General features: G+C 39.7%; 1 protein-coding gene across 3 annotated transcripts in view; it reads left to right on the forward strand.

Annotated features, from left to right (window-relative positions):
* The window catches only part of TENM1 (teneurin transmembrane protein 1), a 306,894-nt gene that overhangs the window by 247,984 nt on the left and 32,670 nt on the right, over positions 1-26,240 (forward strand). For all 3 annotated transcript variants that reach the window (XM_027898080.1, XM_027898096.1, XM_027898087.1), the window contains 2 exons: positions 1,777-2,009; positions 11,430-11,584. In XM_027898080.1, coding sequence (XP_027753881.1) covers positions 1,777-2,009; positions 11,430-11,584 — 388 coding nt within the window. The remainder of the gene's footprint in view (positions 1-1,776; positions 2,010-11,429; positions 11,585-26,240) is intronic.

The following is a 26,240-nucleotide window of genomic DNA, read 5'->3' on the forward strand; positions in this document are numbered from 1 at the left end:
ATACAGTTTTTAACAGAATAAATTAAATCAACTCAGATTTAGGTCTGATTACAGTCTTCTGTAGCAATAGCAGGTATTTTATTGTCTTCCATTTTTTACTAGTACTCTTTAAAGATTTTAGTATGCAAGGCTTTAAGCATAAACATGAAGAGTTTTCTAACAGCTGGTCTATTAAATGTAATGACAAGGTTGACAGAAAATGTGTCGACATGGAGAGTATATAGTGACCCCCGGTTCTCTGCAGTTTCTGCATACTAAACAACATGTTTATTTAAAATCTAGAATTCTCCTTGCAACTTTTTTCATAGAAGTGTTTTATTTTCATCCTATGACTGGCTAGTCTCTCCTGACCTCAATCCAGAGAGCACAAATGATTCTCGATATTTTTAACAAACAATTTTGTAGTAGTGATACATACTTTGGCATTGATTGCTTTTAGCTCATCCTCTTACTCATCTTTCATCATATCACTGCCCTCTCATTCCCTGCGGTTCCTTGGACTGGGTTTCACATGTGTTCCCCAGCTGTGGGAATATCACCAAGCATTGTCAAACCCAACAAAAACAGAACTGCAAAGCTGAGAGGAGAAACTCCTTTCACAACTTTGTTGCACCAATCTTAAGTGTTACTTAATTGTACCACTGTTAATAAAATATCTCTTTCACAAAAAAAAAAAAAAAAAAAAAAAAAAAAAAAAAAAAAAAAAAAAAAAAAAAAAAAAAAAAAAAAAAAAAAAAAGGAGGGGGATTTTTGACAATCTTTTTAATCTACAGAGCAGAAAAGTCCCATCTAGGGCCCAGCCACTTATCAGAAATCTCCCCCTCAGAGAAACATGGCAATGATGAAAATACTGTCTGAGCACCTAAATGCTCAGCCTGTACCTCTCTCCCACCATTTCAGTAACCAACTGTGTAATTTAAAGAATCTCCTCCTGTCTGGATTTTTAGTTAGGCTCCACTGCAGGCTCAGCAGGTTCAGGACACCAACATGGTGTGCCATGTGCTTGGACAGTTTCCTCAAACTGGAAATTAACTTTGCGCTGAAAAAGAAACAAAAAGTCCTACTGGATAAAATGTAGCCCAGTTCTCCGGTTGGAATTTCTGATCCCCACCATTTAATTAACATATGTAAATATTTTTTTATATAACATTTTATAATCTCAATAAGGCACTGACAGTGCATGAATTATGGTGCATTAATTCATGCTTAGTTGCACTGACAGTACTTGGCCTTCTGCCTTGCTCATGACAATACAGTCGGCATGAATTAAGGCAACATATTTCACACCTTCATATTTCCTAAGGTTTAGAAATGGATAAAAATAACCAAGAGTGGGCATTTTTGCCCATGCAGAACAATCTGTGATTCAGTTTGCTGCAACTCTTAGATTTGTTTTCAGTGCTCAGAGTACTAGGACTTATCAGATATAGAAAAATATACAGACCTTGCTTTTGATAGTAATAATTATAACTAAGCTGAAGTCACTCCAGTTAGCTTTATCCTGAGTGGCTTGGTACTGATGGAGAAAGTCACGTAGTACCAGTCTGCACCAGTCACTGCCCCATAGCTGGCTGGGCAGGCTCTGCAACCAGGACAAGCTCCTTCCTTCTTAGCAGTGGTGCTTTGCATGACCCGCATTAAAGCTGCTCTCACTTATGTCTTTGTCCTCTTAAAATCACTGAGCAGATGTCTTCAGATAATTAGAATACAACTGTTATGCCACAGAGATGTAAAAGCAAAACAAGTTGACTGTGATTCTCTTCTCTTCTGTTTCAGTACAAGCCCTGCACATAAATATTACTTGGCCGTTGATCCGGTGTCAGAATCCCTGTACTTATCAGATACCAACACCAGAAAGGTCTACAAAGCAAAATCTCTCACTGAAACAAAGGATCTGGCCAAAAATGCAGATGTGGTGGCAGGAACAGGTGATCAGTGCCTTCCATTTGACCAGAGTCACTGTGGGGATGGTGGAAAGGCGTCCGAGGCCTCTCTCAACAGCCCAAGAGGTAAGAAAAGACCAGATCTGAAGTATTTGGTGTTAGTCACCTGTCATTTCTTTCCATTGTTTAGGAATTTAGATGCAACTGGATGTACAAAAATGGGTCTGTGACAATAATATAACCAACTATTAGCAAACCAAATCATTTCATATAGCTCACTCACATCAATAATACAACCAGTCCTTTATGAGGGACTAGCATGGGCAGCATGCTCCAACTAGCATCCTGTGAATACTCCTACCTGTGTGACAACACTCCTCTTTCATAACCTTTCAATTGCACCGTGGCAGCATTTAATTATATCTAACTCTTAAGCAAATTATATGGTTTCAAAGTCCATTTTTTAAATTTTATGCATTCAGGTGAGTCTTGTAATGTTAACAGAGCTTACTCATACACTTTAAGTCAGAGCTGTTCAAGTCAGACAGCCAGCAAAATCAAGTTTATTTGGAACTCTAGTTTGTCCTTTTTTATTACAACACTTTGAAAAAGATGAGCAACTCCCTTGCTGCACATGAAATAAGCATTTTGCTGCAGCCGTCCTGTCGGAGTACATCCAGTATTGTCAGAGGCAAAATGCATGTGAAGCCTTGAATCCCCACCAAAGCCACAATTAATCCCCTTGCGGTATGCGTTAGGACTGTGATAAAGTCTCTGGATTTGGTGCTCTAAAGCAGCTGATCACCCTCAACTCCCACTGAAATCCCTGGAACAAAGGGTGCTCAGCAGCTCCCAAGGCAGAGCCCTGCGTGGGCTGTTAACGCGCTTCCCCCGCACACACCGCTCCCGCCTCGTGACTGGCTGTGAGGAAGGGGTTTGATTACTTTTCCTGAGCTAATAAAGGAGACCTGTACATCAGTAGGAAATTAGAATGTATATCCAGGCAGAAATACCTCTAAGACAAGTAAATAATCCGGTTCTAAGGCTTAGCAAGAGACACATTGTAATTATAGAGTGACTTTAATGTGTCTTTAACAATAGAAAGTGTGAGGTAAGTACAAATAAATGTTAATCTTCAGGCACCTAATTAATGTAATTAATCAATTCTAAAAATAGTAATAAGAAAAAGGTTTTCAGATCCCTTATTAGAAAGTGTGACTCTGTGAAAGTGATTGATGTTTTATTGCTGATTACAATTGATCATGCTCAATTACAATACAATTGGTTGTTCCATTTTATTTTCTTATTGGGGAAATATGCTGATGAAAATCTGAGAGATGCTCTTTACTTAGAGATGCCCATACATAGCTGACTTCCTTATCAGAAGGTTCTAATCACAAAGAAATTCAGAGGAATAAAATTATGAGTCAGGAGTCTTGGGGTAGCCAGCAATTATTAAAAAAATAAACTGTCACTAGACAATGATTCCTATATTGGCACGTTCAGTGCCAATGACTCCCAGTTGCTTCTGATTTATGTAGCTACTTGAATGGTCAGGTTTGTTAAGTTTTTTATTTAATCTCTAGGAATTATGGAGTGCCACATACCCACTTTGTACAGGGCCTAGCAAAATGCAGCATCAACCTGTTGCCACACAACAGAGATTTTTATGGTGCAACAATAGATCCCTGATAATGCAGACAGAGTAATTGCCAAAAGATGATTAAATATGATCACTTGCATTACTCAATGACCAGACAAGATTAGTATTTATTTTTTAAGCTGATATAGAAATATTTTTAGCTTTTTTACTCCATTTACCTTCTTATTTTCGTCCTGAGTATTCTTTTTTTTTTCCCTGTTAGAAATGAAAAATAAATTTCCCTCTTACTTGGTAGAAAGGTAATATCTGGAAAAGAACTCCATTTAGTGGCTGTCTGACCTTGGTTAGTTACATCTTAAAAGTTGTACTCTAATTTTTGCTGCTGGCTGCTTATGACTCAGAATAAGGGCTTATCTAGAGATCTTAGTTTGTCCATTTGCAAAATTGGTAAGAAATACCTACTGTGTAACACTTGTGAAACCTAATCTGTTTGGTAACATCCTCAGAAGTACGTTAAGAAATGGAAATTCAAATTCTACTTCTTATTTATTTCTCTGAATAAAAGTTGTTTCAAATTGCATTTTAACTTTTCTGAACTTGCACTTATTTTTCTACTTCATTGGGCTTGCAGGGAGATCTGAGGAGAGTCCTAGATTGTTATTTATTGATTTAAGTCTTTCATCAACTTTTATCTCTCATGATCTTTATTTGGGAAGACTGCCTTTACCTAGTGGCCAGGAATTAAATGCCAGACAGGAAAACGTCATGAAGTCACACTAATCAATTATGGTTTGATCTTTCCACAACTTTCATTTTGCAGGTATCAAACACACATAGCTTTGTTTGGTCTGTTCCAAATTCTCTGTGAAGGACTGGAGATGGGGCTTAGTGAACATTAATCTTGCACTATTGTATGTTGAGCTGACTTTGAAAGATGCTTTTAAACATGCATGGCTGATGTAGTTGAAATTTGAACTTCAATATATTATTTTTACTGCAACTTTCTCTAATTCTGTAGAGATCTCAGACTAATGAGTCATGTAATAGATGACCAAGTACTTAAGCAGAATGTGAAATGATACAAGGTGGAGATATAAAATAAGATCTGTGACAAGCTGAACACATTTATTACACAAGAAGATATTGAAAATGAAGAAGTAACTACACAAGATATTAATCATTGACTGAATTCTGATCACTTGAACTTTACCAAGTAACAGATTTTAATTTTGGGGTGGGGAATTCTGTTTGGTGGGTTTGGGAATTTTTTTAATAAAACATATTTATGGTACATCTAGTCACCAACACTATCATTTAAACAATCTGATTACTGTTTATGCTAAGGCACTAGGGGATAATGTCCTGATTTTAACTAGATTAGTCATTGAATATTGGAGCAGTAAGAAGCACTAAAATGAATGGAAATACCTGGGAGTTGTTGTACTTAGCACTGCAAAGCCAGTTCTTGAATCAACACCATTAAACACTTACCTACACTGCCCTGCTGAAATCAGAAGGCTTTAGATGTGTAAATGGATTTGACTTTCTAAGCTTAATTGACAGAGGCAGTGAGAGGCTGAGACAATCAAGTTACCACGTTTTTGCTGAGCTACAGTGTCTCCCGGTCAACACGATAAGGAAAGTGTCCGATTAACATCCGATTTCAATCACCTTGGATTTGTGACCAGCTCAGAGCATTCACACAGGACAGCTGTGGTGGAAATGCAAACTACATAACTGTGAAAACAGCAGGTCCCCTCCAATGATTGCACCCTAAACATCAGAAGTAGTTTTCAGCTTTTGGAAGCCCAAGGACTAAATTTAAAGATTTAAACATTTAAGGTCCTGCAGTGTCTACTTTTTGACTCCTGGGTCCACACCAGACTCTAGAAGACAGATGCACACACTGTCTGGGCAAACCATGTGTGGTCAATGCCTCGAGAAATTACAGACTGCACACTGTGTACAGAGTACTTGAATGCAGTGCAGTGACCTCACTGCAGATGCAGTGACCTCAAAGCAAGCCCCAGGGAAACGTAAAAGGTTGGAGAAACTTCCAAATCCCATGCATAAAAATACTTTATACATACCTGTAGCAAAGAACTCTTTCACTCAGAGCTGTGGCATGAGATAGCAACACAAATGAAAGCTTAATTAAAATATCTGTTCTGCAGCATAGTTTTATTTATTTTGCTTGCAAGTACTTTACTAAGGAAATATTTCTTTAAAAAAATCATGGGTTTAAGGATATGCTCACCCCACTATCTCACATCCTGAAATAATCAGTCTTGTTGCTCACCATCCTCAGCAGTGCTTTCTAAAGTAAAAGAATCTATAAGAACAGCTGCTCAGATTAAACCTCTAGATTTGTCAAATGGCAGTAGCCTGTTTAGGGCTGCTCCTGCTCAGCTAGAACATTCCTCTTACCTTCAGCAGGATGCACACCAAATTTCTAATCCAGCCTTTCGTGTAAATAAATCCACCCATTCCAAAGGTAATAACCAATGCTATTTTTACAGCAATCTTTACTATTCTGTAAATTTTTAAGACCTTTTCAACCCTTCCATAGAATTCAAGAAGGGAAATAAAACAGAGTGAGATGTTTCACTAGCAATACATAAAGTTAGAAGTAGACAAGACAGGTGATTTGCAGCCTCAAGTCATTGTCATATATAAATCATAGAATCAGCAAAAAATAATCTTGTGCCATTTTAATTCAGCAAAACCTATTCCTTATGTTTCTCTGTAGTATGATTTCCAAAGTATGGTGATCTTGTAGAACATTGTAAACTTTTTGGACAGCAAGCTTTCCTAAATTTTATCCAACGTTTCCCTGAGTTCATTAGTTATTCACTTTTCTGCTCTCCCATGTCAGCAGTAAGCATGACCCCAATCATCATGTCTCAGGCTGGAAGCTGAACATTTCCATTTGCTGTCAGTAGTTAAAAATGCTGTTTGCTCCAAATCTGCTGTTCTGCATCTAAAGAGAACAACACTCAAGTGCAAGTACCGAGGCCGTGTTCCAGCTGACAAAGAACTACTGAATATTTTGCATCTGGTACTGAGACAGTAATGAAGTAAAGATGACAAAGATCACAAGGCAAGAGACTGCAAATCATTTGAATCATATTTTGAGTGGTGTATTATGGTAACCTATAAATAACTAATTGCATAAAATTGCTTTAGTTTCTAGATGGCAGCTTTAATTAAAAGCACCAAAGACATTTAGAAGTTTAGAAATGGATGGCATGTAATTTGCCCTTTTACCACCATAAAATGGTAATTAACCAATTTGATTCACTTCTTCCTATTAAAAGTTTTATGAGAATCTCAAGTTCCTTCTAAATACAATTGTTCTTCAGCAGAAGGTGGCATTCTCTTTTATCCATCCTCACCAGTAGTTTTAGGTGCTGTTTTACAAATTCTTCAGAAGTTTAATTAGAAGTTTTCAATATAGAATGCTCATTTGCAAGTTTTCAGCTGAGCAAAAAATGTAAAGTAGAATTTCCAGAAGTGGGCAATAAATAGTTCAAGCTGCTCTTCACTGTGTTTGAAAAGGATTTGTTCCCAAAAAGATTCTTTTAGAGTGCAGGTGTGGGATATGATGTGGGAAAAAAGCAAAGAAAATATCTTAATGTGGAATTTACTGTATTACTTTTAATCCATATTTTAACACTGTAAGCTTAGCTCCATTAATGCTGAAATACCAAAATTTCTAGACTGAAAGATGATATGTATTTTGAATTTATACCTCTGAGAATTACACAAAAAGAAATCAGTTTGCGTTCTAGGTGCTATTTGCCTTTATAATGGTGCACTAAGGCAGAGCTGTCAAGGGAAATAACCCTTTAACCAAAAGAGTGCATGTAACAGAAGAGGTTATAGTCAGCCTTCTGTGTTTATCATGGGTATACCCAGCCCATCTCCTAAGTACTATTTTTGGAGAAAACATTTAAAGCAAAACTTTTCTTCAGAGTGTTTCTAGTGATAATACTTAGTAGCCATGTGTGACTGCATTACCAGCAGTTAAGTTTAATGTTTGTTAACAGAATTCAAATAGTACTGATTAAAAGACCTCTGAGTATTATGAATATTTTTCTAAGATGTCTGCATGTAAGTCCACTGGAGATAGATCTTCATAAGAGCTACTGGTTTATGTTCAGGTACAAATCTTCTCCTGTGGAGGAGAGTCCCAGTGACTAAACATGACTAAAAACAGTCCTGCAGGACAAGCGTTACTCAGAAAGTGAGATTGGTATTCAGTTCTGAGTCAAACAACAAGGCTAAATCCTGGCACAAATTTATTTTGTCCTTACCTTACCCAGGCATCAGTGTTTAGTGAGGAATCTATAGGCAAGCAGGGTAAGTGTGTCATTTGTGCAATAGGTCACTTTAGTGCCCAAAGGCATCCTCGGTTGGGCATAGAGTTTAGTGCTACAGTTCCTTAAAAAAACAGAATCAAACTGAGAGTCCAGTATAAACTACATCTCCTTCTTTGTACCAAAAAAAAAAAAAAAAAAAAAAAAAAAAAGATACCTAAAAACTACCTTTTTTCCTCACTCCTGGAGTGAGCAGTGTTCCTACTTGCACTCAGTCCAATTCATTACCCTCAGCATGTGCATGTTTCCTCCCCCAGTTCCTTGGTGATTAAAGCACAGTTGCAGTGCTGTGTGTGATTTGATTCAGCGTTACACTGTACGTCAGAAAAGGATTAAAAATAAGCTCTTGGTGTACAGATTATGTGAAGCATCATGCAAGATGTGACAGGAGCATTAATGATTCCAACTCTAATGAATAAATTGGGACAGTTTAGCCAGAAATCTGTATTTTGTTTTCCAATAGGATGCCTTATGTAGGGTATTTGTCATCAAAATCTAAATAAGTAATTTTTCAGGTAGGTAGAGTCCTGTTGTTTTGCTATAGAGTCATAAGCTCTGGAAGCAGTAGGTCATTGTTGAACATCTATACACTGGTACTTGAAGAAACTGGCTTATTAGGAAATACCAGGAATTTGGTGCAAATACTGAAGACATGGGTTTGTTTATGCCATCACACTGGCATATGTACTTCCCTTGTAGATAATTGCTTTTCTGCCACGGCTGGAGAGCAGCATGGACTCTAGTAACGTTAAAAGATCTTTGGTTTTCTTATATAGTCAGTGTTTGAAATCCATTCAGCCACACAGCTGAGTAGCTTTATTTCGTTGCAGCATAATTTCTGATTTTTATATAATGGATGGTTTGCAGCCAACACAGCCATCTGTTCTCAGGGAAATTGCACAAAACAGAAGATGCACTTGCCCTAGTGATAGATCCTGGCCTTGTGTTATCCGTGGCGTGGATCTGATCCAGCTGACAAGCACAGCTCCTCGCCTACCGTGCAGCATCTCCCCTCCGCAAAGGCAGGCTCAGACACAGCACATGTGCTGCCCTTTCCACCCACATCAGGTTTCTCATTTCAGCCTGAGAACTGCACTGGGAAGCAAATCAAATCCCATCTAACATCACTACATGATGCAATATCAGTGAGGTTGAAACATGCCCAGCACCACATACAGTGGTCCTTGCTCCTCACACCCTCCCAGCTGCAGCCCAGCATGGCTTTTTCTTCTCAAGAATGTAGGAGGAGGCTGGGACTGAAGAGATCTTTGTTTTTAACCTTCACACACCCTGCAGAAAACACCCTAGAAGAATTTCCTAGCAACTTTTCCCTCTACTATCAATCCCTTTGCGTACTTCATGTTTACAGCATAAAGCTTCTCAGGGCAGGATGGAGCCCAGGCAGGAAAGGGAACCTCTGAGCATCCCAACAGGAGCAGTAGGAGGTGCCCTTGGCTCCAGCACTGTGTGCACAGTTCCAGCTAATTCCAGCCTTTTGTGTGCACAGTTCTCTTCACTGCAACATTTCTAGGTACAAAGGACCATCCCTTCCTAAAACTGGAGCACACAGGTCATCCCTTGGACACCAAAACAAGCCCCTTTGCTGCTTAGACACACTCTTTACCTCAGCTCACCTTCAAACCTTCAGCCTTTCAGGTTTGGACTTTTCAGAAGCAGAGGACAGCCAGGACCTTGTCAGTTGTTACTTTTTAATTAAAGACTGAAGATCCTCTGAAGGAGCCAGTACCAAGGAGTCACGATCTGTGAGCTCGCAGGCTGGCAGGGAGTCAGGTCCTAAGATTGTCAGCTCTTCTTTAGCCTTTTTATAACCTCCCAGATTTCCCCAGCTGACCCATCCAGTCCCACCAGGTGGTTTCAGTTCCCCAGGTGACATATGTCCTGGAGAACCAGACATTTCAGTCATCAGCTATCTTGCATAAGGAAGAGATGTAGCCCAGCCCTGTATCTTGGGCACTTCAGCAGTCTATGGGCACCTTTTGTCCTGGAGGGAGGAGGTGTCAGGATGGTGAATACCCCTCTTCTAATGGCAGTTCATGGCAAGATGGATACATTGAACTGACAATTAAAAGAATTAGTTTCTGTGTTGATAGACAGTAGGGAGTAGTGAGTACTAGACACTAAAGTTAACTGCTGTGGCTTTCGGATTTTTTGTGTGATGATTCTCTTAGAACTTTGTGATCATACCCTCAGACCTTTGCAAGGTCTGAATGTCACCAGTGGTGAAGAGGGACCTCAGAAGCAGTCATGGGCAATTTGTCTCAGGAGCCTGCTCCTGGGTGTTAACACTGTAAAGATTTATTTAAGGGCCTGGTAGACTGTCCCCTGCTTTTACCAGCCCCAAGGGAGATGCATGTTCTGCATCAGGGCTTCCTGGTCCTGTCCCTGCCCCCCAGGCTGCTTAATCTTCCTTTACCCAAGCAACAACTGCTCCTATATATTAAAAAAATAATAAATTAAGTATAAGAAAATGGAGTTGATAGGTAAGGAAATTCAGTGTTTTTTTTATTTTAATTTTTACTGGTATATGGAATTGCTGGGTGAGATCCTAAACTGGCGTGCAGACAAGTATTTTGTAAACTCAGAGTACATGCAGCCTTCAGTTGTCCTAAATGCAGGGGACAAAAATCAAGAACCATATAAGCCACTGTCCAAACCATCTGTTCAAGTTCTCTGCTTTTTATTCTGTGTAGCAGAACATAAATTCATTATTAAAATAGCTTGGCTGTGCACAGCAGCTGCTATAATTGCAAAGTTATGCAACTTTAAATGGGAAATGATGAAGTAGTTTAAAGCAAGAAATTGAGCAGTTTTGGTAGAAAGGATTTCACAAACCCAACATGAATAGAATTGCTCTTCTAGTTATATTTTCAATATTTGAGGGAGAACTGGCCTAGCTCCCGCTGATAGCCACAGTTGTCATGAGCCTGGTTCCAGTGCATGACCAGTGCCTTGGGCAGAACTGCACTGCAACACACTCTGCAGCACAGGGGTTCCATCTCCCTGCTGAGCAGGACCTGGTTTGCACCATTTGTATGTACAGCCCATAGCAGGACTGAAGTCTCTTTTGCTTTCTGAGGGTGCTTCTTCCTTGCTGAGATGCTCTGATCATTCAGACAGTGCAGTAATTAAAAATATTGGCTCTGCATGACAATTAAGAAAGTGAAATGAAAATGAAGAAAAATGAACTGTAAAGTAAGTTTTTAGAAAAGCTAGTCTTGCCCACTTTGTGACAGATATGGAGTTATTGAAGAGCCTCATTCTACATATGTAGAATTGTATGTATAATTACATTGCAAACAAACTGGAGTTTTTTTTGTTTCACCCTTATATCTTCCCCCCTTAAGCCAAAACCAGCCTGATATATGGATATGATTTTTCCATACACAGTGTGTATAAGCTTCAAATAGTAATGGCGGGGAAAGTCATACTTTTTTGGAGTCAGATTTTCAGAGTCTAAGAGGAGAAGAAACATTTTAAGCTCATACTTTTTGATCAAGATAATTCTAGTACTAACACCATTTTTTACCCTTCCCCTTCTTCCAGGTATCACTGTAGATAAGCACGGATTTATTTACTTCGTTGATGGTACTATGATTCGGAAAATTGATGAGAATGGTATGATCACAACAATAATAGGATCGAACGGCCTCACATCAACCCAGCCATTGAGCTGTGACTCTGGAATGGACATCACTCAGGTAGGCACCTGCTTTTAACGTGTTGTCACTTTTATACACATTGTAGAGACAGATAACTTATTTTCTTGTACCAGGATTGTATGTCAAATATGCTGGATGGGTCAGACGATTCTGAACTGCACGGTATGATCTTCCATTCACGTGATCATTTTAAGGTGTATTGTATAAATGCAAAACCACACTTAATTTTTTTCCCAGGAGGTATCATGTAAGTATTTAGAGGGGCTTATTACACCACTGCAGTATTGTGGTGAAGCTACTGCATGATTTCTCAAAATGCTTTTCAGTTCTTGTGTCAAGAGCACGGTAAAAGAAATAGGACTAAAAGACACTTATCACATCTCTTGTTTATGCTAAAAAAGAAATATGGATAATCATGGAGAAACATAAATGACACTCTTGACTAGTCAGTGAGCCAGGCTTATGGACAGCACAAGGAAGGGCTTGGCCTTTGCCAAGAAATACTTGAATTAATCAGCTTTTTCAAGCTGTACTTGAAAAAAATCTTTAGGCATTCAAGTGACATAATGAAATATTATGGACTATGTAAGCTAATAACCAGGATCATGTTAATTTTGCATTTCATTTTCTCCCTGCCCTTTCCTCCGTCCTTCACAACTGGAAAATCACAGTTAAAATACAATGCATAACAATGGTAAGAGCTTATTCCTCACTTCTAAGTAGCAGGTGACTGTGGCCTTGCATTCACATACATGAAGAATGTGGGGTCAAATTTCATAGGATGAAATGATGGGGTGTAATGCTGCTGTCACAAAAGCACTTGGGGATTTTATTACTAGAATCAAAACAGAAAATGTGTCCATGTTCCATTTCACATGTCACTATGTGTATGCAAATGTGGGGAAGGGAACCTCAGCCTCCTTGTTACCAGATCTGGAACAGACAGGTCTTTGTATTGTCTCAAGTCCAGTAGATGCATCATTATTCCATGTAAAGCAGAACAGGATCAATTGGCTTAGTTGTGTCAAACCCAAGTTTAAACTAGCCTGGTAATTGTCTTAAGCTCATACAGCTTTTAGGCACCTTGGCTTCTGCTCTGGCAGCTCTCCTTGCAGGCCAGCCAGTCCTGCAGGGGACGAGCAAGACCCTACAGCCAGCAGGGCTCCCGCTCCAATGCCACATACCCAGCTGGCAGGAGCGAGGCTTCATGGAGCTCCAAGCTGCCTGGAGCACATCTCCTTGCTCCTTGGATACATCTGACAACTGCCTGGGGCCTCCATAACCAGATTAGATACCTCTGAGGTGCAGGGAAGGGCGCCAGGTGCAACGTCTGCTCCCCGCCTTCTCCTTCTGATCCGCGGTCTCGGGCTGTACAAATAATCACTTTGCTGGCCACATAATTCGTGCTGTGTATTTGTGCTCAATTTTTTGCTGATTTTGCTCGGTAACAAAACGTCTCACTAAATCTGAAATGGTGGGTTTTGATAGGTTTCATTTCCTTTTGAAAAATGCAAATACCCTGTAAGCAAATGAGTTTCAGCAGGGGGTCTGGCAAGTGCAGAAATAAAATTATTTATTTTTTTAATTAGAACTAAATTAAAAAGGTAAATGTTTTGGGCTGAAATCAAATATGCTAAATTTGTAAGTAGATTTAAATAGCCCTGAAAGCCTATTTTTTGGTAGGCTGGGTACTTGACAGAAACAGGTTTAGTTTACCTCACTCTACAATATAGTTCCAATGCAATGGAGGATGGGCTTCTGCAAAGTCATAGACAAGAAAAAGCATGTCATAGAGTGAATTATTCTTCATATTGCTCTTGGGATATTAGCATTCAGCTGGGGAAGCGCCTTCTTTTCATAGAAGCAGAAATAAACATTTTTTTTTCCATGAACGGTCCAGGTATTTCCATGCTGCAGCACCTACAGGAAAATATTCCATCACATTTCTTAAAATTGTTTCAGCATTCTGGGAAATCAAAATTTCCCAATATCTCAATATAGATTGAGGTAATCTTCAGTTAAATTGTCAATGTGTAGAGTAAATATTCTAACAAAAAAATTATAAATTGCATCATATAAATATATATCTAAAAAGTGGACAGTCTCATTTTCTAAGGATAGTGATATTGTATAATTTTTTGTATAATTACTCACTGGTAAGTGAAGTTATATTGTGGACAATCTGCAACGTAGAGCTTTTGGAAGCATTTCTTTTTTGAGGATTTGTTTTGTGAGTGTTTAAGTAAACCTTTTCATTGAAATTTTTCCCAAAATCCACACCTTTGAGGTTCTTCACAAACACAGTAAATCACAGACATGAAATAAATGCCAAGAATGCACGTTCTGAAAAGTAACTGTATCATATTTGCTCAATCATCTTCTTCCACAATTGTTGCTGATAAGCAGAAACCCTGTGAAATAATCACATCCCCTTGAAGCCAAGCATGTTAATCTGGAATTATATCAATGAAAATAAGAGTATGATATTTTCACTTAGTCAGAAACAATTGTATATCCTTGCAAGACTGCTGAGTTTATTCCAGAATGGCATAAACATAAATGAAAAATGAATTTGGCCCATCTCCACTTAAATTACTTTTTGGCTAAGTTACAAATGACATTTAAATCAAGAGAATGTGGGTTGCTCACAAATTGTGGGTTTATAGGGACTTATGAAATAGGTTAATAAAATCATTTCTCAAAGCTAAATTTGTTCTGACAATAAAATCAACAACTTGCCCAAAATCAGTATTTCTTAATTTACTGAAGTACAAAAATGTACTCTTGGAGTAAACACATAGAGTCCATTGCAACACCACCATAAATGACAAGCTTTCACTTAAAGGCATTCACTTTAATAAATGAGTTGATTATGAAAGGGTTTAATCATTTATTCCAATATCAGTTTTCATGGTATTCCTTCTTATTAATCATTCTGTGTTTGTTATTCACCACCTTCTCCTTCTTAAGCATAATATTCTTCATTCATAACCGGGGGAGGGAAGGACAGCTGGGGCTGGAAAGATTATATGTTGTGGCAAATAACCCACCAAGCTCTGACTAATTACTTTGATCTCATACTCCACCGAGGGGATGTTAATCTGAATTTAGAAGGAAAAGGACATTCAGTTGAGGTGTTTATGTGGTATGCCAGCGTTCTCAGTACTGTTTTGGCATGTATAAAACTTGGATGACTCTTCTTCTCAGCACAGATCATTTTGATTAGTTGATAAGGAGCAAATCTAAAGAAAGTGGCTCTTCAGAGCTATGTTAATGAATGTCTATGTGTATGTACTCAACACTCCCTATTGGCACCCAGATCTTAGCAGACACCTACATTAAAACCAGTTATTTCACTACCTGACAGAACTGGTCATATTTTTTGAAAATGCTGCCTCTGAACCCCTGAATAGCAAGCGTGGGTAGAGCCCTTCTCAAATCTTCGTTCGCGAAGCCTAACCATGATGAGTAAACCCATTTTGAACCTTATACCTTTGCATCTTATACCAAATCATCCATTTGAAGCACAAATGGAGAGAACAGAGTTACTGGCTACATCTCCTACCTTCCTACCCTCCTACCTTCTCCTACCACTCTCTGAGTGTTTGCACATGCCTGGGGTGTACAGATATTTTTTTTACTCTGGTTACTGATAGCAAATGAGAGCACGATGTGTTGGTATGTCTGTCTGTTTGCCAGTCTTCTTTTCCTCACAATTAATCAAAATCATCAAAATCTTGGGCCAATTTCAAACCAATTTGTAGAGAAACACCAACCTTCAGAACAATTAAATTCCTACACGTTCCATAAAAAATATTAGTCCAGTTGGAGGACAGAGACCTAAAGTGCCCTTTCAAAACGAAATATTACAGCATAAGCTTTCTTTTATTAAACTCTGGAGATTCCACTCAGGATGTAATAAATGCCCCATTCACAGGAAAAGCTTCATTTCATGTTGGATCTTATTAAACTCCCAAGTCAGTCAGCCATGCAATGGAAGTCCTTAGGAAACCAGACTTCATCAGATCCAGTGTTCTTGGAAGTTATATTGACGTTGTGGGAGGTTTTGTGTGAAAGTAAAAACACTACAGCTCATCTTGAGTGATAAGCTTTGCTGTTCTGCCTCCACTGCTATGGTGAAAGCTGAGGAGAGAATTAGCAGATATTTCTACCATCTTGCAATTTCATCCTGTATCTTTCCTCCCATGAGACATATGTGGGCTGAATTTCCACCACTCCGAACCGTAAGTCATTTATATCTGTGTGAGTGGTTGCACTTTGTATTTGGGAGCTGTTTAAACCAATCTCGAGCACAGTCACTGCAAAAACAGAGACCAAACATTTGCAAGTCAACAGAAAATGAATCCCAAGAGCTTTTTCTTTGCCTGTAACCATGGCCTTGTTCTCGAGCTTGTGTCAGTCCCACTAGGCATGAGTGTGTGCCAAAGCAATAGCTCCAACCTGATTGATGGTGTTAATAACTGTCACCGCTGTGTTCCAAAATGAAAGGTCTGGTTTGAAGACTTTTTCTTGACATTTGCACTTCATCAGCCTTTGTTCAGCAATTCTCCACGTGAGGGAACCATCTATATTGCGTTGCTTCACATAAACTTCAGTGACACTGCAAAATGTTTTGCTCCCTTATAAAAATGTGACAGTGTTACTTACGTAGGCAATTTGCTTGCACAGGTCAAATTAAAAGGCAGATTTCCAGAACAGGGTTTAAAGGCGACCCAAGCGTGGCAAAAATGCTGTGTCCTGGACAGCCTGCTTTGAATGATGGAGGAGAGGGGAGAGGGCAGTAAGTAATGCTGTTGATGACCTACTTGAAATAGTGAAGTGAGAGACAGACTGCTGGAAAGCAGGAGTAGAGATGAGCAGAATTGCTTGAAAATGTAGTATGTATCTCAAAAATGCAAACGCTGACATTGCTCCTGCAGTCTCAAGTGCTGCAGGCGCTCCCCACCAGCATCTGCACAGGCACAATATGCTTCAGTGGCATTGTGGAAGCCTTTTGAGCAGAACAAAAAGCTCCCAGGACATGGTGACCTCACTTGAAAGCAGCAATGAGGGTCTGCTCATCAGGGCAAGAACAGCCAGAACAGAACTTACACTGGGTACATTTGGAAGAAGGAAAAGAAATGTGAAAGACAAAAATACGTTCTGATGACCAGGTGAGAACAGGAGGGGTGAGCTGCCAGCACAAAAACCAAATTGATTCTAAGCTGTAGTCCTTTTAAGCCAGGTTGAGAATAGAATATTGCAGAGCAACTGCTGGATTAGACGAAGCTGATTAATTAATTAGCATTGCAGGTCAGAAGACTCACTGTCCCTTTAGGTGTTTCTCTACATACCCGACTGTATAATCTGCATTCTTGTAAAAGCAGAAACCACAAAAGACATTTTTTTAACAGTAGATGCATAATGTTTTAATTGTGTTAGAGAGCTGCCATCAAAAAGGAGCAACTTTGTTTTCACTGTAGCAAGGTATTAAAAAGTTACTTCTGCTCATTTCCCTTTAATCCTCTACCTGTGTGTGTCTTTTAATATGCTCCTCCAGTTATGTGTAATTAATTCAGCATAAATACTCCAAATCACTGAACTGTGTTTTTCAGTGCTTTGCAGAATCACGTTTAAATGTGTTTGTGAAATTGCTGAACAAAAAGCACACAAAGCCGAAATGACAATTTATAGACCTTTTTATTTTTATTTATGGTCTTCCTTTATAGAAGACTTCAGAGCTTTTTTCTTTCTAGAAGAGAACTTTATTAGTTTTTTCTGGGGTTTGCTGCATGAAGGAGCTCACAAAAGCTGTTATTTTTTTCCAGTATAAAGTCTTCTTGTTCTCTAGTTCTTTTTACTCTACGGCTTAATTTCATGTTCTTTCTTCTCTGGCTTTGCTAGAGTACCAGAGAAGCTAACTAGAGTGAAAGTCATGGCCTCAGCAAAGTCAGGAACTGTTTTGCCACTGACTTCAGTGGAACCAGGACTTCTCCAAGCTTAATTGAAAGGGTAGTGAGAGGCGAGTGTGTAGTAAGGAGCAACTGTATCCCATGGGAAAGTATGTAGTTCTGAAAAATAAGCCAGAACAGGTCTTTACTGAGGCATTTTCAAACATTTTTCAAAAATGAGTCCTTTCTCCAATAATTAATTGTTACTTTTTGGAAACCATAAGTCTATACAAAATAATTCCAGCCATAATAGCATATGCAGGAACAAGCAGTCATTAGCATCCAAAACCAAGCCAAAAGCCTTTTTTTAAAAAAGGTCTTCGGGTATAAGGTGAAATAATCTTTTCCCAGGGGTAGAGGAGCAGCTAAATAGCCTCTTTTCAACAGGAGCTGAGAGAAAATAGGCTCATAGGATTAGGACCTCAGTGGAAAAAGTCTGTGAGAGCTCATGAATCAAACTTGTAGGTGTATAATGTGATTTTTAGAATACCAAATAGAAAGCAGGGTGGTTTCAGTACAGCTAATTTATATTCCAATCAAATTATTCTATCACTGAATTTGAAATATTAGTCATAGACATGAGATAGCATGCGATGAAGTCACACTGCAATTTCTTCCTTAAAGCCCAAGTGCTCTTCTTGTATGGGGCACTTGCAAAACAGCAATTTATTTCAATTATCTGCCATAAATAATGCATTACTACTGAGTAAAAGGCTGTGTACATTTTAATCAACTCTTCCAGCGATAGCATCTTTTTCTTTGATTTTTGAGGCAGTGTTAGACACTTGATGGGGAAGTGAAGGAGACCTGGCAGACCTCTGCTCGTGACTTTTCTCTTGCTACACAGGGCCAGATTTAAATTCTTTTTTCAAACATTTGTTTCTAACAAGAAATCTCAAGAAGGAAGAAACTTCTCTAAGAATTGGTTGGCTGGCAAGAAGGTAGCAGCTCAGCTACTTGTAGCTGCTCTCCAGGTGCTCTCAGGCACATCCTCATGACTAACAGAAACCTCCACACTCACCAAATGCTGCCTGCAGATACACAAAGCCCCTGTGTGTGTCCACCCACCAATTCCAACTTATCCAAGCTGCATTACCACTCCCAGACTTCCTCCAGCTCACCCACCAACCATGCACAGCCAAGGCCCAGCACACTGCCCAGCTCCTCAAACTCCTGCCCCTCTCTCAGCTCCATGGGGAATGGCTTCCCAGGTGAGCAGCCTGCCTTATTTTGGGTTCTCCTGTCAGTCTTTCACAAGCAACCAACTTCTCTCGATGCTACACTTTTTATTCCTTATGTGCAAGTAGCCTTTGATTATCTTTCTCATTTAAATATGGTTTCAGTACGATGGAGTTGAGTGGATTAGTTATTTTTGGCAGATGCTGCATCTACTGTGCTTAAGTGCACTGCTGAAAATGTTCAGTACAGCTTTGCCAGACTGGGGGGAGTCTGCAATGGGTCGAGATATATTGGTTACTGCATCTGATTTTTTCATCTATTGAGGAGACATAGTGGACAAAATGTAAGCATGAAGAATATATTAATGCATAATCTATACCAATATATGCAAATATAACTATGTCTATATATGTATAGGTGTATGTGGTTTCTCCGTGTACTGCAGAGCTACCATAAGTAATCAGACAGTGAAAGCTGGTCCCTGACATCCTGAAGTTCAAGCCCCAAGTCTGCTGAGCAGGGAGTGTAGATGTTGACAGGAGCATGCAGAGGAAAGCCAAGCAGGCAGTGCCCCTCCTTTTGTTTTAATCCAGTTGTTCATCCACATTTACTAACAAGGTGTGCTTGTGATTTAAGGAACAGCTATTTTCTGTTCTTTCTGGAGGAATTCCTGCATTAGCCATGGTTTTTAAAATAATCAGGGCTGGTGCTGTGTGCATGTTGCTCTCCTCTCACCAAGCTCTTCTCATATTTATGGGGTAAAGGACCTCCCACAGATGTAACAGGTTTTTTGTCTTATGAAGGGAATAATAATAATTGAACTCTTATGTGGAGCTGTCTTTACTACCTCTATTCCAAGCCTTTCAGATTTTATTCTGGTTTGGCCATTTAGAAATGTTGCACAACATTTCTCTCTTATGAGTGAGGCAGGGGAGCTACAACCAAATGGGTTCTCACAAGTCTGGAGTTTTGAGTACAAGGCAGGTTTGAGGCCAGCAGGCACCAGAGGTGGTGGTGTCCATTCTGCAGAGAAGTCACACACTGCTGGGATAGAAATTGCTGCACTGAGTAGGTCAAAGGAAGATTGTCCTACATCTTAGAGAAGTGAGAGCTGGTTTATGGACTCCTGGTCTCTCTTTGCAGCAGCACAGATCAGGAAAAACCTTACAGAAATAGAGGCGTAGAACAGTGTAAGTGAAAAAAACAATATAGGCATTTAATTCTATCATCAGGACGTTGTAATTTTACGTGGCTGCAACTTGCTGCCTTTGCAAGCCTTAGAAGAAAGTGTGGGTATGGTTGCACAACTGAAAGCACTGCATCTCAATAACTGGAGAAGGCAGGGTCAAAAGAGCCAGCCCAGCCATACTTCAGGCCTGCCAGCTGGTCCAGTTGCTCAGAGGAAACCTGAAAGAAGGTGGATCCTGTCAAAACAACACCATAGTAACAGCTTAGAAAGGGCAGGACTTAGAAGCATATCAGCATGAGGGAACTCTGTATGGAGTTGCTCCCTTGCTGTCTGGGTACTTCTTGAGTCTCAAAGCTGGTTGTAAACAAATTTTTTAGTACCAAGTGTTGCTGTGGAGCTATTAGTGATATATCCATTATTGTTATTAGGTCCAGGTTTGCCCTGAGTTGTACTTACAAGCTGCTGAAGTTAAACCAACATAACCTGTGACAACCACAGAACATACCATGGCAGGAGCTGCAGCATGGGCAGTGACAGCTAAAATTGCCTGATTTCTCCTCTCTGTGGTACCATGTTTGCTGCAGCATCTTTTCTATCCTTTTTTTTGTGCCAAGGAAAAAAATAATAAAAGGCACTCTGTCAGTGGAGGAAAAAAAATTTGCAAATGTCAAGACAGAAATGGGTTGCACCCATTTGTAGCGTGCCACACAGAGGGTATGCCTAGAGCTGTGCATTATGGAGTTTAGGCCACAGAGAGCTGCAAACAGAATGATAGAGAGCACTATTTGATACAGTATGTTACCCTGACAATAACACATTTATAAACAAATTAGTTAAAAATGTCTGAAGGACATTCAGCTTTTACAAACTGGGCCTCATCTCCTGCTGATAGCTTCCTTTGGGATGAGTGTGGCATGCAAAATGATACACTGCCTTGGAGAATAAATTTATGAAGTTTAGCAATGTAGGTCACATTGCAGGAAAATCATAAATGTCTGAACATCACTCAATAGCCATTCAATCAACTGCTCAAAGCAAAATAGGAAACTGAACAGCATGTAGTTGTCTCTGGTGAGAACCGGGGAAAGTCATGATATGATGTAAAACCCTTTAGGTCCTCCATCCATATGTATTTCTTTTTTTTCTTCTATTTTTCTCACCAGTTCAGAGTTATAATCCTCTGTCTATATCAATACTGACAACGAAACCAACATGATTTTTGTTATTACTACCATAAGTCTGTTGGGTGGCTCATGAAAGGTGTGCCAAAAATCTGGGGAATCAGAAGAGGTCAAATGGTTGAAAATTGCATAAGTAGTCTACTCCTAAGGAACTAATTTCATTGTGAAATTATTTTTGTGTCCTCCCAGCCAGCCAGAAGGATTTATATTATTTGCTTCAGTCTCTTTGTATTTGGGTTGAAGGAATGAAGAAAAGAAGATACTTTAAAAGGATATTTCTAGACTTAGTGCTCTCTATAAATTCCTATTGCTTTTTAGGTCTAGAAATTCCTAAGAGCCTGTGATCCAGATATTTAGTACTTTGCTAGAGATGCCAAGGGTCTTTCTGAAGGCATTTAGTACTTTTATAGATATGGGACCTTGCTACATATACAGCTTTTGGAGCAGGGGTTTCCACAGCTTCTGAGCACAGCTAGAGAATCACTACATCTTGCTCCTGGGGTGGCTTGGAAGCCTTGTAGAGCTTTTTCTCTGAGCCCACCTGGTACTTTTGTGGAGCCTTTTGGCTTCTAGGCCTGGAGCCTTTCTATGCCTTTCTAGGTCTAGAGTTCAGCTACTGAAAATCAGAAACTATTTGTTGATCTCATTAGGAACCTGTTACAAAACTAATTTCAGATGCTCTTTTAAAATCTTTTTCTAGAGCCTTTTCAGAAGGAAAGAAAATGCCTCTCCTTTTACATCCAAGTTTATGCATCCCAGGCTTGAGACACATTTTTGAATTGAGTGATATATCTTGAATTTTGCTTGAGAAAACATTAGTCCTAAACATTATCTTTGTAAGCTTTTCTGGCACAGTCTGACAATGCATATTCAAATATGCATCACAGCAGTAACCAAAGCCCTGAGCTGACAGAAATTTAAAGTAGAGTGCCTGCTTACAGGCACTAGACTCAAACTAGAATCAAGCACTCTCCAGTGCAAGTTCTTCTGAGTATCTAATCAGTGTAAATGCTCACACAGAAGGATTGCTGAACGGAGTGCAGTTGTCTTGTTTGTTCTGCAAAATGCAAGGTGCCTAATTTTTTTAGGTAGCTGTTTGAAGCCTTGCAGCAGTACGGGTTTGCTTTCAATGCAGTGTCAGAGGTAGTTAGATTACATTCATTTTTCTCAGTGGAAATATCTGTTGTGTAAATACTTGTGAAAGGTTTAGTTGCAGAAAAACATGTCATGATACCAATTGATCTTGGGGCTAATTTCTGTAAGAGTAAGGACTCATTACTTCTGTTGCTTTTTCTGCCTACCATTTATATATATATGTTAAAAAAATATTTATATTTTAAAGATGATCATGAAGTGGTTTTGTTTTAACTCTCTGCTACAGTTTAGTAAAGAGTTAGTTCACTCTTAAAATGGATTTTAAAAGGCTATTACTATTGAATTGTGTAGTGTAGCAGGAATTTTCTGTAGAAGATGCCCTGCCATAAACATGAATTGCAGAATAGCCTTTTTTCCCGTCCTTCTCTCTTTCCCTTGCAGAAGTTGTATTTGTGAGTTTAGTGGTGTAAGTCTTAAGGGAAAGCTTAGAATCACAGAAGTGAATTTGTATTTTCTTGTGAAAGCCGTGGAGTTGGCTTTTTTTTTTCTGATCCTTGTGGGAATGTGTTCTACAGCCCTGACCTGGCTGAGGAGCAGTGGTGGCTCCTGCAGTCCCGGCCAGACACCCCCTGGCAGCGGCTCCTCGTCCTTCACTTCCCCCGTCCCACTTTCTGCTGAGCCCTGGGGTTAAAGGAGCTCTGCCCTGAGGAGCAGAGCTGTTGTCAGAGGTCATGATCCTGCAGAGACAGGGGCTTTCCTGGGCACAAATCTGTAGGAAGTTTTCATTTCAAGAATTCAGTTTAAATTTTCATTTTGAGTTTGACTCAGAAATCGGGGCAGAGTCAGAGTATTTGGGTGATATTTTCACAGTAGCAGGCATTGCTGAAAGACAGGTCTTTTGCCTTTTTCAATTTTAGAAATTTCATTTTATCTATCCTTTCTTCCTCTCATTTTTCAGGCCAGATGCTTTAATGAATGTCAGTAGTTACTGGAAATAAAAGCCACCATAATGTACTAGCTCCAGCCCCTCATTGTTCTTAAACAGTCTTAATTACTGTCTCAGCTAAAGCTTTTCAAGATATACCTTTCACCTTATCTTAATTGGCAGCACACTGGCTTTCTGTATCCAGAACTTCTGAGGCCAAAATGGAAAGATGAAGCCAAAACTTAAGATTTATGCAACCTTACTTTTGTGCCATCTTGTCTGACAAGCTCCAGGACCTGGAAATGCAAGTTAGAAAGTGAGGGAGAATGGAGCCAGTCCTGTTATTAGCTAGATTTCCACCTGATCCCACTCCTCCTTTTGGCCATGCAAATTACCTGCAGCAGTATGTTTGGAGGACATCTATTCCCACTCCAGCACTGGAGACGTGTTTGGGCTAGAATCCTATTCATGGCCTATTTTGAGAGATTTTAATTGAAGAGTCTAAGATTCCTCCTCTCAGAGGTACCAGTCTGCTCAAAATACTTTAGAAATTCCTTCTGGGCATTTAACAAAGTGTTCCTTTCATAGCCCGTGTAAACCATGGGTACCATGTTTAAACAGACTTAAACGGCTTAGCAATCTAAGTCCCATTGATTTTCATAGTCAATGTGCTTATGTGATGCTGGATAATATTCCCGCTATTGTTAAATAAAGACAGTGTGAAAACTGTCCCCATAGAAATCAACTTTTCCTATCAATTTAGTAGACCCCAGATACTGTCTTTGAAGTTGTGAAGCAGAAAAAAAAATAATAAAAAAGAAATTATGAAAAAAGGAGAGAGCTGTAAAGTGAGAGCACAGTGAGGCAAAGACAAGCAGTGAAAACTGTTGAAGTGGTGCCTTGTCTTCACCTTCCTGCAGTGGGTCCCTCATCTGATGGAAATAATAGATGGCAAAGGCAGGTTGGCAGGGATAATACCTGAGCCATGATCCTGAAGAACCGGTGGCCTCAGACCTCTGAGCTGCATCTGTAAATGTGCCACAGCTGCTTTCCCAGCCCAGGGTAGAAAATAGCAGTCATTAGGCTGCAAAACTCATTTTATTTGGGTTTTTCACTGGGGACCAATGAATGCAGAGAGCACCATTTGTGAAGTTTAGGGCAGGGAATGCTACAGCTGAACTGTATAATTCTGGATTTTATACTAAGCAGGATCAGGAACATGAGAAACAAAGGCTCCTCCAGCATGGGATGAGGCTGCAATCCCACCTTAGGTAAGGGTTCCCCAGTGTCGAACTGCAGAAGCTGAATTGTGTCTCTGTGTGCCATTAAGAAAGGAGCAAAGCTGCTGAGAGGAACTGACAGTGTCAATGTCAACAAAAGGAAGAGTCCAGAGTGAGAGCAAACTGACAGAAAACGATGAAAAAATATCCCTGGTTGTCAACGGAGAGAAAATACAGAGAAATATATGTGGTGAGACATCCTGAAAAGAGTTCAGGGAAGGAGAACCAGCCTCCTTCAGCCTTGTAAACTACCAGCTCACTCCTAATGGCTTGCCTGTGTAAGTCCTTCCTTGGAGCCATTTCTATCCCAGGAGGAAGGAGAAAGAAGGGTTTGAGTGGGAAGAGAGAAAAACGCTTTTTAAAAAGGTGTTGTGGTGAGTAAGAGGGTTTGGCCTGGAAACAACATCCAAAGAAAGTATAAATGGGATCCAAGGGGATGGCATGAAGTTGTGTCAGGGGAGGTTTAGGTTGGATATTAGGAAGAGGTTCTTCACCCAGAGGGTGTTTGGGCACTGAACAGGCTCCCCAGGGAAGTGGTCACAGCACCAAGCCTGACAGAGTTCAAGAAGAGTGTTGTTTGGACAACACTCTCAGGCACATGGTGTGACTTTTGGGGCTGCCCTGTGCAGGGTCAGGAGCTAGACTCGATGATCCTTGTGGGTCCCTTCCCATTCAGGATATTCCATGATAATATGATAAATTAGAGGAGATATAAAAGGAAGTTAGCATCAAAAGAGAAATATGGAAGAGGCCATAAGCATGTCTGCAAGTGCACATTGTAGAGCTGAATAAAGGCAAAGGTAGCATAAACAGAAGTGCTTGAAGCTGAGTGGCACAGATAGGAAGTAATCCATCAGTCAGGACTATCAGAAAAATTTTGGCATGAATTTTATGCTATTACATGAAATTGAATCAAAATAAACAAGCAGTGCATGGCAAGAAATCAAAGCAATGGTGAAGCTTTTTAGGGATTTATGCAGCTTCTTTTAATCCATGATAAATGAAACTTATCCCAGTGAAATTTACCCCCACAACCAAACAGTTAAGCTCTTGAAACTGGCATCTGCAGACAAGGATAAATTTTTCACTCTTTGCTTTTCTTACTTTGATATGAACGGTGTAATTTTTTTGATCTGATTTGTTTAAAGCAGTACCAAAAATGGCACAGTTATCAAATGTTATGCAAAATGTGCAAAAAGTTTCACCAAAAGTGAAACAGTATTCTTCACAAACTTACATGTAGATATGTGCACATCTGTGAGCGTGTATGGTTAGGAAGTATATGAGTGTGGACTCTGCTGGCAATGTCCCTTTGCAAAAAACTCGCCTTATTTATTTAGTTGTAAAGTTTTGTTTGAGAAAAAATGTACTTGGTTTGCATGGCAAGGTTTTGGTAGCAGAAGGGCTGCAGGGGTGGCTTCTGTGAGAAGATGTAAAAGCTTCTCTCATGTCCGATGGAGCCAATGCCAGCTGGCTCTGAGATGGACTTACCACTGGCCAAGGCATCAGCAGCAGTGGTAGCACCTCTGGAATAACTTATTTAAGAAGGAGAAAAATACCTGTACAATACCAGCAGCAGCCAAGAGAGAGAGAAGTAAGAATATGTGAGAGAACAGTTCTGCAGACAGCCAGGTCAGTGAAGAAGGAGGGGAAGGAGGTGGTCCTGGCACCAGAGCAGAGGTTTCTCTGCAGAAAATTTTTTTAATATTTCAAAACCAGATAGGCAGGTAGATAGTTCTAGAAGCACATGTATATTTTGCAAGAAAAAAACCCTCACACACAAAAAATGTGATTTGGGTCTTGAGAGCTAGGTAACTACCTAAATGTAGATCTCCCAGAGAAAATTCATTTAAACTGAAGCTACCTTTGTGTTTTCCAGAGCACTTGACATGAAA

The sequence above is a fragment of the Empidonax traillii genome, unplaced genomic scaffold (genome assembly GCF_003031625.1).
Source record: "Empidonax traillii isolate 1590-97213 ecotype Southwest subspecies unplaced genomic scaffold, ASM303162v1 scaffold20:size5563877, whole genome shotgun sequence".
Lineage (NCBI taxonomy): Eukaryota > Metazoa > Chordata > Aves > Passeriformes > Tyrannidae > Empidonax > Empidonax traillii.